The 15,609-nt window shown below is 40.0% G+C and overlaps 2 protein-coding genes across 2 annotated transcripts in view; one reads left to right on the top strand and one right to left on the bottom strand.

Moving 5' to 3' along the window:
- Nucleotides 1-13,584, top strand: part of rbfox1 (RNA binding fox-1 homolog 1) — a 154,424-nt gene extending 140,840 nt beyond the window's left edge. The window contains exon 12 of the mRNA XM_026324789.2: nt 13,501-13,584. Coding sequence (XP_026180574.1) covers nt 13,501-13,521 — 21 coding nt within the window. The 3' untranslated portion in view covers nt 13,522-13,584. The remainder of the gene's footprint in view (nt 1-13,500) is intronic.
- LOC113140790 (junction plakoglobin-like) overlaps nt 1-15,609 on the bottom strand; it is a 233,732-nt gene that overhangs the window by 6,260 nt on the left and 211,863 nt on the right. The window contains exons 13-16 of the mRNA XM_026324791.1: nt 13,476-13,626; nt 10,241-10,362; nt 8,708-8,750; nt 860-999 (exon numbers count right to left, since the gene is read on the bottom strand). Of these exons, the coding sequence (XP_026180576.1) occupies nt 863-999; nt 8,708-8,750; nt 10,241-10,362; nt 13,476-13,626 (453 nt within the window). The 3' untranslated portion in view covers nt 860-862. The remainder of the gene's footprint in view (nt 1-859; nt 1,000-8,707; nt 8,751-10,240; nt 10,363-13,475; nt 13,627-15,609) is intronic.

Here is a 15,609-nt window from a genome sequence, read left to right as displayed (position 1 = left end):
ACATTTCACACACACATCACACGTCTACCGTAATTACTGAAGCCATCAGAGTTTCATATGTTTAAGATACCAAGTTACTGCTGAAATATACATGATCAGTCAGAAGTTTGAACACACATTCTCAATGACCTAATTGAGAAAGTGCTCCCAAACTTTTGTCTGGTAAAAGACTTTAGACTTTAAATTAAATTCATTTTAAGTCTAATTTAAACAGCCCTACATTACAATATAAGGCACTTTACATAAAGAGGTCAATGCCTAAAATTTCAGTTCTATATGAACTGTATATATAACTGTCTACTGTCTACATCTTAGAAGACATTTTAGACTCACCATAGACTCTTCGATTAGTCTAATGCAAGTTAGACAGCCTCACAGAAATAAAGACATATAAACCTAAAGAGATAGCATCCCTGCTGATGCCTCAAACTCTACTTTCCTATCCACTGTTTCTCGTCCAAAAGAGAGGTGACTGTCTACCATATATCTTCAGCATATCTTTCTTAATCTTAATTTTTTTTTTCCTAAATTTTTTGAGTCTTTGATGGTCCTGTTGACCATGGAAATAACACTTTCGATTGATATTTTTCCAAAATATACATTTTTCAGTATCATTACCTAATTTGCTGTATTTATCAATAATCCCAACTATTCAATTCTTCCAAAAAATATTTTCTGCTGGGGTAAAGGGAGCTAAGCAGATCAATGCAAGTGTTTGGTCAGCCTTGTTTTACCATTTGAAAAAAGTCCTAGGATATGATACTGTAGTAAGTAACTAAAAGGCCTTTTGCAACATATAAACTATTAGTTGGATGTAAACCAAAGTCAAAGTCCATCTGTGTTGACACTGTGGGTTTACCTGTTAGAGTGGTTCTGGGTAGGCCTGTCTTGGGTCATAGGCCATGTCGGAGATGTAAGAGTCAGGGAGATCAGGGTCTAGTGGCAGGGTGTCCAAAGGCAGATCAGCATAGCCATATGGAGGGTAAGCACCATCTAACTCTTAGACAGAGAGACAGAGGTAGCCTGTTCAGCTAAACATTTTTACAGATGAACTCTACATCTGCTAGAACATAGTGGTGCCATTTTATTCCATATCCTATCAACAAATCTCCTAGGCTAAATAGAATGGTATGAATCTCTGATAAGATGTTATCTAACACTGCTTTCAACAATTTGGAATGACCTTTACCAGCTGCTGGTTACAATAACAGGCCTGACAGTTTGTTCCTGGAAAAGGTATAGGTTTCAAAAAGTAGCATTACTGTAGTTTGAACAAAATGTAAAATTTACAGTATAATTTTCTGGAAAAAAAAAATCACTATTAAAAAACTAAATTGTACTAAAAAATCAAAAAATGTACACCTCCTCCGTTCCTTTTCTAAGTCTTGTCCAGAGCAACATCCTTAAAGTGGAATATCAGATCACATTTCATGAGCAATTTATGCATAAAACCATGAAATTGCAAATATGAACATTTAATAAATGCAAACTAATCTTTATTTCTGCCCAATCAAAATTCCAAATTAGGAATGTAAATTACACTTGTATTACTAAAACTAAACTCCACTTGAGGTATACAATGTGTAGACAATGACAGTAAAACATAAAAGCCTCGCTGGCAGTTGTGGAAATGTGATATAAAATTGATTTTGAAAGAGAAGTTCTAAAATAAGTACCTTATTTCTTATTATAAAGTGCTAGTATCTATAATATGTATTTATGTTAGGATTTGAGGTTTTTGTGTTTGAGCTCAGATAAGAGGCCTGACATGAGAGGCTGAGTTTTATAGGGTTTATTAAACACAAATGAATGGCTGTGATAGAGGTTCAGCTGAACCTGGCAACATCAGGAACAGGAGATGCAGCAGTGTTGGCCGTATCCACCAACCAACTGGGATGAGCAGGACCAAGGCAAACAGTGGCATTTCCAGTGAATGGAACTTGTTTTTAGCTCTTGCCAAATGATATGAGCTTCTATGGGCTTCAGAGTCTGACACAGTGGAACTGTAGAGGGTGCCTAGGAGGCAGATTGCAGAGTTAAATTGCAATTAATTTGCAGAGTCCTAGCTGTGTGACAAACTTCAACTGTCGTGTTAGTTGGGAAACTTGCCGTTGAAAGAGCTGGCTGGGACTAGAGAATTTCTGTTCTAACAGAGTCCTTTTGAAATTTCCCTCTTCTATTAGTGACTGAAACAAGGAAAATTAAGGGAACGGGAACAGCAGGAACAGGTAACTAGTAGCAGACAGGAGTAAACAAATCAGTTTTACTGTTCTGTTCAGGTCAGGCAGGCAAATAGAACTCTTAAAACATCCTGGTTAGGCACTCGGGTATCAGGTTAGGCATACAGGAGTCAAGTTTGGTCACCAGGAATCAGACAAGACCTTCAGGAATTAGATTATGTGCGCAGGAGTTAGTTTAGGTCCTCAGGACTCAAGTTTAGTCCTCAAGAGTCAGGGGGAACCTTCGGGAATGAACTTAGGACCTCAGGAATCAGGTTAGATCCTCATAAGACAGGTACCGCCTTCGGGAAACAGGTTGGGCCTATGGGAATCAGGTTAGGTCTTCTGGAAAGAGGTTAGGCAATCAGGAATCAGTAGTGATATGACGCTCGAGCACGTGTGCTGGGCACAATATTGATCTTTTGAAGCGGAAGTGTTGCTGAGCAGTGTTTTGATCCCTGCTTCCACATGCCCCAAATCACGTGACCGCTGCGAGTGAGGCCTCGTTACATTCCTCGTTCACAGGAACTTTGAAGGAGCTGGGCGTTTCAATATGCCAAGGCTTTAAAAGGGCTCTGAGTCACTGCTCAAACCGTGGGTTTTTTGAGAGGAGAAGATTGTATATATTGTAAGATGGCATATTGTCATTTGCCATTTGAATTGTAGTCAGGGAGAGTGTTAGTTTACATTTAGGTTTAGGTATATATATAGGTGTTACGACCGGCCTAGGGGTTACTGGTGCGTAACATGATGTGAGTTTCCTTCCGAAAACTCTACCGCTCTCAACAAAACCCTTACGACTACTAACTCTTAAAGAAAAGATATTTATTTACAAATAACAAAACAGAAACTGAAACAACAGCGTAACCGGAAACTACTAACAAAAACGCTATAATAGCCCTACGTTCTCTAATAAAGAAAATCACAGGGTTCCTTTCCCTGGAATCCTACCCAAAACAAGCAGGGGAAAAATGAAAACAAAAACACCTAGACGTCTTCTGACCAGTTATCAAAGAAATAAACAGTGCTCGCTATGTACAGGGTGTGAGTTATCAAACATCCTTATCCCAAAATAAACTCTACAAACTTTTCTTCACGAAATAATTTACAAACGACTTCCAAATGTTTTCTCCTAACGACGGTCACGACTCTAGCTGGCTTGGGCGCGGTAGAGATCGGAGAAGAGCTCTCCCTTCCGGGACTCGGTCGCAGCTTCTTATCGTCATCCCGGAAGGTTGAACCAATCAGCAACGTCAGGTCCACTTGACCCGACCAATCACGAACTCCACTGGTCCACGCCCCTTTCCTTTCATACTCACATACGCACCTACACAGACTGGGGAGGAGAGAACTAGCAACCACACATACCACAAATTCACACATAATGACCCCTGGGGTCATAACAATAGGTTTAGGTATATTTAGTTTAGTTACAAACACTGAATAACACATACACACAAACACACCACACACTTATTCACACACCAGACAGACATAGAAATTGTAGATTTAGTAATAGATAGGTAAGTCAGAGTGAGTTGAGGGACTGAAAGTTGTATGAGATTCTGTGTGTGAAAAGTGAGTGACTGAGTGAGCCAGTGAGTGAGGCAGTGAGAAAGAGATATAGAGGAAGAACCAGTGCCAGAAAGAGCATGATCATATGCCTGGGAGCACTTTGATCTGATTACCCCGAAAAAGGTCAGGAGCTGACATACAGCAGCAACATGTCCTCAGTGCTGCGACACTTGCGCTCCAAACACTCAGACACCACACCAAAAAACCCAACAAATCCCTTATGAGCAAGCACTTGGTGACAGTGGAGAGGAAAAACTCCCTTTAACGGAAGAGAAAACCTCCAGCAGAACCGGGCTCAGTTTGGCCGGCCATCTGCCTCGACTGGTTGGGGTGAGTGGATAGAGCAGAGAGAAAAGAACAGCAACAATAAACAACAAATAGACACTGCAGGCTGGTTGGGCCAGTAACTGCACATCAGCAATATACAGCTCCAGGACCAGGGACACCTGAAAAGAAGGTACAGAGAGAGAACAGAGAAAGAGGGATAGAACACAAACTAGGGGAGAGAAAGAGCACAAGGTTAGTGACATTCAATGGTGGAACATACATGTGAGGAGGGGGAGGGGAGGGGGGGTGGGCTCAGTGCACGGATGGTCCTTGGGCAGTCTAGGCCAATAGCAACATAACTAAGGGATGGTTCAGGGTTGCCTGAAGCCAGCCCTAACTATACACTTTGTCAAAAAGGAAGGTTTTAAGTCTAGCCTTAAAAGTACATAGTGTCTGCCTCCAGAACCCAGATTGGGAGCTGGTTCCACAGGAGAGGAGCTTAATAGCTAAAGGCTCTGCCTCCCATTCTGCTTTTGGAAACTCTGTGAACCACAAGTAGACATGCACTCTGAGAGCGAAGTGGTCTATTGGGATAATATGGTACTATGAGGTCTTTAAGGTATGAAGGAGCTTGATCATGAAGGGATTTATACGTGAGAAGAAGGATTTTAAATTCTATTCTGTATTTTGCAGGGAGCCAATGAAGAGAAGCTAATATAGGAGAAGTATGATCTCTCTTGCTAGTTCCTGTCAGGACTCTGGCTGCAGCATTCTGGATTAACTGGAGGCTTTTTATAGAGATACTGGGACATCCAGATAGTAATGAGTTACAGTAATCTAACCTTGAGGTAACAAATGCATGGACTAGTTTTTCTGCATCATTTTGAGACAGGATGTTCCTAATTTTGGCAAGATTGCGCAGGTGAAAGAATGCAGTTCTAGAGATTTGTTTTATGTGTGAGTTAAAGGACATGTCCTGGTCAAAAATAACTCCAAGGGTTTTTACAGTAGTGCTGGAGACCAGGGCTATGCCATCTAAAGTAGCTATAATTTTAGAAAAGTTATTTCTGAGGGTTTTAGGCCCAAATACAATAACTTCTGTTTTTCTATTTAAAAGTACAAAGTTACTGGTCATCCAGGCCTTTATGTTAGTTGTTTTGCTGACCATGTTTCGCACATAGTTTCAAACTTTTTGTGAAAAAGGCACTGGAACAAACTCATTGCATTAACTGATATTAGAACAAGAGCTCAAAGAATTGTGACCTTTTTTACCTGTCTGAGCCCTACCTCTCCAGAGGAGAAGACCCACTCAGTTATTGGGCTACACATGCAGCTATATATCCCCATCTTTTTCAGGATGGCCAAGATGTACCTTCACATGCCAGCTACATCAGTGCCATGCGAGTGGGTCTTCTCCAAAGCTGGAGAGATAGTGAGCCACAAGAGGAGCAGATTAAAGCCAAGCACTGTAGAAATTATTCTTTTTCTAAATAAAAATCTTTGAACCCACACAAATGCCAAAGTCACTGAAATACCCCTTTTGTAATATAAAAAACAAAGTTGCATAAGCACAAGCATCAAAATACTACCAATACAACTTTACTATTACACATACAGTGCCACTTGAAAGTTTGTGAACCCCTTGAGCTGTTCAGAGTTTTCTGTTGTTTTACCATAATTTTCTTATTTTTACATCACCTGCTTTTTATAAATTAAATGTAAGATGTATGTTGATCAATTGCATATGTTTTTTTAGAGGGAATTTTGTAAGTAGCCAAAAAATTACATGAAAGATTGAATTATTGGATGTGAAAAAGTAAGTGAACCCCCTGCTGCATTGGTAAAGTCCAGTGAGTAACAGATTCAGGTGAAACACATTTGGGTGCTTAATTAATCACTTAAGCAGACCAATCAAATTAGACATCGTTAGGAATGTGATTGGGCAACACTGATTAAAAGAGAGTGAAAACCAACCAAACCACTGTGGTGCCAAGGAGTCATACAATGTCAAGAGGAAAGGAGATATCCGAGAACATCAGGAAGAAGGTGGTGAATGCACACCAGTCTGGGGAAGGCTATAAGACCATCTCCAAGAGATCCCAACTCCATCCATCCACTGTAAGACAAATAATCTACAAATGGAGGGCATTCAACATGACCACAACTCTGCCTAGAGGTGGACACCCATCAAAATTATCATCAAGAAGCACCAGAAAAATAATAAATGAGGTAAAGGCCAGCCCACACATCACCTCTAGAGAGTTGCAGACCTCTCTGGTAGCATCTGGGGTAAATGTACATGCGTCTACAATCAGGCGAAAATTGAACAGGCATGACATTTATGGGAGGGTGGCTGGAACGAAGCCTCTGCTCTCAAAAAAGAACAAAGCTGCCCATTTCAACTTTGCCAAAGCACATTTGGACAAACCAGAGGCCTTTTGGAAGTCCATTCTTTGGACAGATGAGTCCAAAATAGATTTATTTGGTCATAATCAAAGCCGCCATGTTTGGAGAAAAGTCAAAACTGAATTCCAGGAAAAGAACCTCCTCCATTCAATTCAATTCAATTTTATTTGTATAGCGCCAAATCACAATACAAATCATCTCAAGGGACATCCAGACATCCAGATAGTAATGAGTTACAGTAATCTAGCCTTGAGGTAACAAATGCAACAGTTAAGCATGGTGGTGGAAATGTGCTTTTCTGCCTCCGGGCCAGGGCGACTCCATATTATTCAGGGAAACTTGAATTCTCAGTCCTATCAACAAATTCTTGAAGAGAATCTCCTGCCGTCAGTCAGAGAGCTGAAGCTGGGCACTTCAACACTCTTGATTGGCCTAGTCAAAGTCTCAATCCAATCGAAAATGTTGTGGCTAGACCTGAAGCAGGCGGTACATGCCAAATGTCCTTCCAACCTCTCTCAATTGGCTGAGTTCTGCAAGGAGGAGTGTGCAAAAATCCCCAAAGACAGATGTGAGAGACTGGTCAGTGGTTACTGAAGACATTTGGTTGAAGTAATGGTGGCAAAAGGAGGTGCCACAAGCTACTAAATAAAAAGGTTCACATACTTCTGCACAAGTCAAATTTCCAGTTTTTGTGAGATTAACCCCTTTTGTTAAATAAATAATGACAATATAGCCTTTTTTTGTTTGTGTCCATCATTTGGAAGTCTACTTCACAAATTGGGTTTTGGATGTACATTTGATTAGGTTATTTTTTTTATTTTTATTTTTTTTTTACACAAAACCTGATCATGTCTGGAGGGTTCACAAACTTTCAAGCAGCACTGTATTTGCCTCATCAAGGCTGCCTAGTGTACAAACATCTTTAAATATTGCATTATGCAAAGACAAACACAATGACACACCTTTTGACAAAATAACTTTTATTAAAGCCTCCGAGAAAGATAGAATGTAAGATCCATTACAGCCTGAAGCAATGAGGCTTTGTCAGGACATCCACTCAGATGCAGTTCTTAAAGCCAGCCAGCAGATGTCACTCTTCTGACTATCAAATGCTTCAAAAGCAGTGTGTTGTTTTTAAGCCAGCTTTGATTTCACCATCATTAGGAATCAGGTACCGCCTTCTGGAAACAGGTTAGGCATTCAGGAATCAGGTAATGCAGTCAAGCATCAGGTGAGGGCTCAGGAATCAGGCTTTGGTCTTCAGGAATTACATCTTGGTCAGGCAGAATCCATGTCAGGCAGTGCTGCATCATGAGCACTATGAGATATGACAATCTGGCAAAGACATGTGATGGCAGATCTGCATTTATGCAGAGGCACAGGTGAAGCAGATTATGGTAATTACAGGGCAGGCACAGGTGAAATAAATCAAAACTAATCGAATCAAGTTGCCAAAATTAACTAAATGGGAAAACAGGAAGTGAAAATCTAAATAAAAGTCCAGAGCAGGAAGTCCAGAAACCAAGCTCCTGACAATTTCTGAATGTAGTTAATTATAACACCAAGACAATCTTATTGGTCTCAGTTATTGATAGGTCTCTTTCCATGTTAGTCCTGAATCTAACCATCCATCCATCCCGCTTTGATTCTAGAATGACACACACACACGCATATACCTGTGATACAGCAGCTTCTGACTGATTGTTATGCATGTTGATGTCGACCATTATGACTTTGTTTATGTGTGTGTATTTGCTGTTGTAGTGTTGTAGTAACAACGTTATCTCCCTGTGGGATGGCTGTCTAATGAGCCTGCATGATTTGCTTTCTGTAGCTGTCAGCGCTGAGTGGAAGGATGACACAGGGGGCTTGTGTTTGACAGAGAACATTAAGGAGACCAAAAATAGTGTTTATTTGAAGAGTCCAGGTGGATGGAGGACAACTGTTGGAATGGGGACAGTCTGGGAAGTAAACAGGCTTCTCATTTTCAAAGTATGGCAAAAAATATGAAAATAAAGCAAGCTGTTATAAACCAGAATCTTTCACTAACTAAAGAAATGTCACTGTTGAGTTGGGCTTCTGAATTACATGACCATCAGGAGTTCACCACAATCTGCCCTGATTAAATACAAGAATAAGGCACTAAATCCCCACTGCAGACAGCAAGATTAACCTGCATCTATGTAGTTGTATTAGAAACCATGTTTTGGGAACATTTCCCTGTAAATCAATGTACTCACCATCAGCGAGGTATGTAGGCTCTAAAGGAACAGCAGTATGGGCCTGGAGAGAAATGAACAGATAGAGATGAACAAAACAAGTATCAAGGCATCATCTGTTTTAAACAGACATGTTATATCACAGGGGAGGGACTTGAAGGTGGACACACACACACACAAAGGCAAACCTCACCAACAAATTCTAGCCATAAGATAAGACCATTTATAGAAAAACAATTGGAACAATTGTCATTGCTCACACTGTAGGACAGTTTAGAGAGAAAATATTCAGCAAATATATAACAATTTATTTCTACTTTGTTTTTGCCACATAACAATGTGTACATAGTGTGCAGACTGGTACTCGGTCACAGTTGTGATATCTGTAGGATAGTGATATGCTTTGACTGAAAGATCATGGTTTACATTTGCTTGTGAATTGCATTCCATTGTTAAGCTTTCTAACTGCTAACTTCCTAACTCATTTTCTTCTTTTTCCCTTTATTTTCAGTTCTTCACTTAACTACTTAAGAATATCCAAGTGATCATACCCACTCCTGTCACTAATTAGACTTCCTCTTAAGATTTGGGCTGTGTGCAGAGTATGTCTGATTAATAGCAGTTTTCAGCCTCAACTCTAGTAGGAGAACTAGAGATAAAATTGAGCTTTACCTTACAAGCCATGGGCACACAGCATGTTGTCAGTTGTACTGCAGAGAAAGGACAACCGCAGTCTCTAACACTATTAAAATCTTTTGCCAGTCATTCTAGAAGTCAGGGACTTAGAAGAGAACAATCCAAGAAAGTACAACTTTGCCTCCACAGACATCTATTCACAGCAGATAATCACAAAACATACTGGCACACCACCACATTGCTTTTGTGTGCTGAGTTTTTTCAGCAAAACACTCTAGCTGTGAGGTGCAGTTTGCCCTGATTTGATTCTTGAATGTCCAGATCTAAACTTTTTGTCTTTAATTTTAGGAAAAAATTTTCGACAACTTGAATTGAACTGGCTAAAAATAGAGCAATCTGAAAATAGCTTTTGATTATTAGGCACATGAACTTGCTGAATCTGAACTAGAGCTCCAAATATAATATCTGTGCTTTGTCACAAGAAACTAAAAAATGAGAGAAATCTGACTGACAGGACTAAAACCAATTTAGGTATTCATAAAACCCATATACAGTTTTCCAACCTATCAATGAGAAAGTTGTGATTAGAATCTTGAAATAAGACTGGAACTTAAATAAAATTCTGTTAACTATATATGGTCTAGTATTTCTAGGACTGTTCTAAGGAATCACAGGTTAGAAATTGGTGTGTAATTGATGAAGCATTTGTATATCCGTGGAGTCTCCATCCATCCATCCATTTTCTATACCCGCTTATTCCTTAACCAGGGTCATGGGGATCTGCTGGAGCCTATCCCAGCTCTCTTTCAGGTGGAAGGCAGGGGTACACCCTGGACAGGTCACCAGTCCATCACAGGGCCTCCGTGGAATCTTTCTATGCAATATCTCAGCAGCTATACACAGAAACAGGATTCTTACTATTTCCCATGCAGCAGGGTCGTGTTTGAAGAGTGAGTGTGTGAGCTCCACTGATACTCTCTTCCTGTAGTCTGAACTCTTGTCCTCCGAAATTCGGAACAGAACTGCTGCAGCATAGGTGGCTGCAGGGAGAAAACAACATCACAGTCATTTATAAACAGAATGAAGTCAAAAAGCCAGGCACGTATTTGTCCTGCCTGAGGCAATATACAGGTCACTTCACTCAAAATATGAGTAGGCAGCTCCTCTACATACAGTGGGTATGTAAAGTATTCAGACCCCTTTAAATTTTTCACTCTTTGTGTCATTGCAGCCATTTGCCAAAATCAAAAAAGTTCATTTTATTTCTCATTAATGTACACTCAGCACCCCATCTTGACAGAAAAAAAACAGAAATGTAGAAATTCTTGCAAATTTGTTAAAAAAGAAAAACTGAAATATCACTGTTATCTAAATATCGCAGTTCCTTTGACCTCATGATTCTCATTTGCTCTGACATGCACTGTGAGCTGTAAGGTCTTATATAGACAGGTGTGTGCCTTTCCTAATCAAGTCCAATCAGTTTAATTAAACACAGCTGGACTCCAATGAAGGGGCAGAACCATCTCAAGGAGGATCAGAAGAAATGGGATGTGAGCATGTGAGTTAAATATGAGTGTCACTGCAAAGGGTCTGAATACTTATGACCATGTGATATTTCAGTTTTTCTTTTTTCTTTTTTCAGTAGGAACGCTTAAGTGAAGCCTGTCAACAGTTGGTATAGCAGCAAAAACACTTTGCTTAGACAAATCAAAATCTCTGCATTTCCACCATTGCATAAATGATCAATAAAGACTGGTCTTCAGTGTTCTTTTGTCATTTGTTTTCTTTCATATTTTCTTATGCTGTTGTTGACACCGTTACACACAGTTTTAAAAATAGTGCTTGCCAGTGCTGCAATGCCTCAGTCTTCAACCAATCAACATACACTTACATCATTTATGTTTCCTGTTATGCTACCCTAAGGTAGGATCTAAAAAAGTCCTTTAAGATGGCTTTATAAAGACTATGATTATCTGTTGTGTGAACACACAAAAAGTGGTGCATAATCCAAAGGTTCTAAGAACTATGAAGAAGTTCCTCCAGTCCAGAAACACTTTATGTATAGTGTAGCAGGGCTTTTACATTGTTTGCAGTGCTAGAGCGTACTGAGATTTTTTTTTTTTCTTCTTTTTTTTAAACTGTTTTGTCACTACTTTTGTTCAGTTGGGGGAGACAATCGGACTCACGGTCAGTACTCCAAGTTGATTAGATTAGGAACCTCCGATCTAAAGCCAATTGGGTCAGGGACTCAGGGGTTAGGAACCATAACCCTAACCCCGCTTTAGTGTTATCCTTAGAATATGGGTCTAAACAGCTGTAGACTTAAATAAGGGGTTTGGAACCTCCAGCTGTAGTCTACTTGATCCTAGACGTAAGAGTCCGGGTCTCAGGATCATCTCCGCAGATAGTCTGTGTTGAGGTACTTTTAGTCCATCAGGGATGGGACAAACTAAAAGTAGGGCACCCACAAATATGGGTCAGCGTGGTCCGATAGTCGATATCATAAGGGGCAAATATGGTGACAAAGCGGTGGCATGCCTTTTTATTTTTATTCTTGCTTGTGTATTTTTAACCTGTCTTTTATTTCTGTAAAGCACTTTGAATTACTCTGTGTATGAATTGTGCTATATAAATAAACTTGCCTTGCCTTGCCTTGAGATTATGTTTGAAATGGTTGCGGGTAGTGCAAAAATCATAACAAAAAATAAATGAATTTAAAAGGTGATGCTGGTAGTGCTGTTTTTGTTACACAGGTTTTGAAATACAACATGTCATTTCTGCCACAAAATCATCATACAATAAAGATAATCTCATATATAGAGGTGACATTCCACATTGTTCTTTTAGACAACAAATCTCCTAAAAATACCAAAACCAAGACCCTACCCTGTTTAGAACTCTCAACTGCAAGCTCATTGGTTCTTACTGAAGTATAGCTCCTAGGAGTCCCAAATATATTGCCTTATAGAGTTCAGGATTTTCCAAAACCAATTGGTTATTGTTGTTTTTTTAGCACAGAAAGAATGCTGTAGTATTATGATCCACCTTAGCTTTTCTAAAGGTACTGGATTATGACACGTGAGAGAGCAAGTCATAAGAAATTGCTGCTTTTGTGAAATGAGGCGTCAATGTTGTAAAGAAGGCCAATAACATTAACTGCTGCAGAGCAACATGTCCAACTGCACTGAAAGGCTACTCCTGTATGTGCAGTCACAGCAACAATGATAAGTGAAAATGGCATGTATTGCACTGTGACATGTATTCAAAAAAGGCTGCAGCAGTAAATATGGAGAACAAAAATGAAAAATACTGTATATGTTATATGCATATGCATATATGCAGGTGCATATGTCAAATTGTCAATAAAGACCTATATAAAGAAGTTAATTTTTTCAACAGTTGTAAGTATCCAAAATTCAATGACACAGAAATACCTAAAGTTGTAAAATACTGGGTCACGTTTCATATCACAAATACTTTACTTGAAAAACATGCAGTGGATTAATTTGATAATTGACCTTTTCAGAACATGCTCATACATGGATATTTCAGTCATTGCGACTTCCAGCAGATAGCAGTCAGGATTCACCAGGTCCACTCGCCTTCTCAGTTTCATCAGCAGTCACACAGGTGTACACTTTTTAAAATGGGTTTATTAAATTCATTGCAATAAAAAGTAGAGAACCAAATAAAAAAAACATTACTAGAGACTTTTGTCTCACTCAATTGTCTCAATTTGTTAGTTTTACAAAACATTAATTCATCCATCCATTATCTATATCTGCTTATTCCTAACCAGGATCACAGGGATCTGCTGGAGCCTATCCCAACTTTCTTTGGGTGAAAGGCAGGGGTACACCCTGGACAGGTCATTAGTCCATCACAGGGTAAAACATTAATTAAAGTTGTTTTATTAAAAAGGCAAATTTTACTTATAACTTTGTACCACTGTGATCAGAGTGTTTTGCGATACATGAAAATATGTGTATTTTGTTTTAAAGTTTGAATATATTTTGGGATATATACAGTAGCTCTAAAAAAATATATACAGCCCTAACCTCTTTAGAAATAGTGGGTAAAAATTGACTTCTGGAAAATATTTGTATAAAACAGTTTGTATTGAGCAACATCTAGCTTTTTACATGCAACATACCAATTCCCTCATTGTTGGAGTGCAGCAGTTCCATGAGCGGGGCTGATGCTCCCTCTGCATCGATGAGCTCTGCAGACTGTTTGTCCAGAGCCAGCTCACACAAGACGCCAGCAGACACTCGTTTCACGTTCTCCACATACGAGTACAGCAACTGGACATACACACAAGGGAGAGAGAGAATTGTGTCACATTAGAGTGGTATGTATTTTTAACACCATCCACACCATGCACACATGTGGACTCATTAGTTTCCTGTCACAATGAAGCGACCAACTCTTCATTTACACCGTTAGCCTGTTGTGCTGTCAATATATTTAGATAAATGTAGTAATGCATGTTTGTGTGCAACTGTGTGGGTTTATTTCAGATGACCTGGTGACAAGACCTGACTGTCGGCATGACTGTGACAACATGATGTGTTTCTGTGTACTATCTACGTCCACACTAGCAGGTGGGGTGAAAAACCTGCTGCCTGACCCACTGTCTCCTTCTCTATTCTACAACTTTGTCTTTTTCATGTCAGTGCAGTAACTGTACAAATACAGGGTGATATGATGTCTGTTCAAACTGCAATGTGTAAACTTTATGGAGAACTATGCTCCAGGAATAAGCATTTTTCTGACTCCTGGCTCCCCAGCTTCATGATGCTAATGTAGCTGTTTCTGTAGTTTTTGCAGCCTGGTATTCCTATGTTATACAGTGGGTACGGAAAGTATTCAGACCCCTTTAAATTTTTCACTCGTGTCATTGCAGCCATTTGCCAAAATCAAAAAAGTTCATTTTATTTCTCATTAATGTACACTCAGCACCCCATCTTGACAGAAAAAACCAGAAATGTAGAAATTTTTGCAAATTTATTAAAAAAGAAAAACTGAAATATCACATGGTCACAAGTGCAGTGACACTCATATTTAACTCACATGCTGTCCATTTCTTCTAATCCTTCTTGAGATGGTTCTGCTCCTTCATTGGAGTCCAGCTGTGTTTAATTTAACTGATTGGACTTGATTAGGAAAGGCACACACCTGTCTATATAAGACCTTACAGCTCACAATTCATGTCAGAGCAAATGAGAATCATGAGGTCGAAGGAACTGCCCAAGGAGCTCAGAGACAGAATTGTGGCAAGGCACAGATCTGGCCAAGGTTACAAAAGAATTTCTGCAGCACTCAAGGTTCCTAAGAGCACAGTGGCCTCCATAATCCTCAAATGGAAAAAGTTTGGGACGACCAGAACTCTTCCTAGACCTGGCCGTCCAGCCAAACTGAGCAATCGTGGGAGAAGAGCCTTGGTGAGAGAGGTAAAGAAGAACCCAAAGATCACTGTGGCTGAGCTCCAGAGATGCAGTAGGGAGATGGGAGAAAGTTCCACAAAGTCAACTATCACTGCAGCCCTCCACCAGTCGGGGCATATGCAGAGTGGCCCGACGGAAGCCTCTCCTCAGTGCAAGACACATGAAAGCCTGCATAGAGTTTGCCAAAAAACACATGAAGGGCTCACAGACTATGAGAAATAAGATTCTCTGGTCTGATGAGACCAAGATTGAACTTTTTGCCGTTAATTGTAAGCGGTATGTGTGGAGAAAACCAGGCACTGCTCATCACCTGCCCAATACAATCCCTACAGTTAAACATGGTGATGGGAGCATCATGTTGTCGGGGTGTTTTTCAGCTGCAGGGACAGGATGACTGGTTGCAATTGAAGGAAAGATGAATGCGGCCAAGTACAGAGATATCCTGGAAGAAAACCTCTGCTCAAGACCTCAGACTGGGCCGAAGGTTCATCTTTCAACAGGACAATGACCCTAAGCACACAGCTAAAATAACAAAGGAGTGGCTTCGGAACAACTCTGACCGTTCTTGACTGGCCCAGCCAGAGCCCTGACCTAAACCCAATTGAGCATCTCTGGAGAGACCTGAAAATGGCTGTCCACCAACGTTCACCATCCAACCTGACAGAACTGGAGAGGATCTGCAAGGAAGAATGGCAGAGGATCCCCAAATCCAGGTGTGAAAAACTTGTTGCATCATTCCCAAGAAGACTCATGGCTGTACTAGCTCAAAAGGGTGCTTCTACTCAATACTGAGGACAGGGTCTGAATACTTATGACCATGTGATATTTCAGTTTTTCTTT

The sequence above is a fragment of the Mastacembelus armatus genome, chromosome 8 (assembly GCF_900324485.2).
Source record: "Mastacembelus armatus chromosome 8, fMasArm1.2, whole genome shotgun sequence".
NCBI classification, from domain to species: Eukaryota; Metazoa; Chordata; class Actinopteri; order Synbranchiformes; family Mastacembelidae; genus Mastacembelus; species Mastacembelus armatus.
This window is presented reverse-complemented; position numbering and strand designations above follow the sequence as displayed.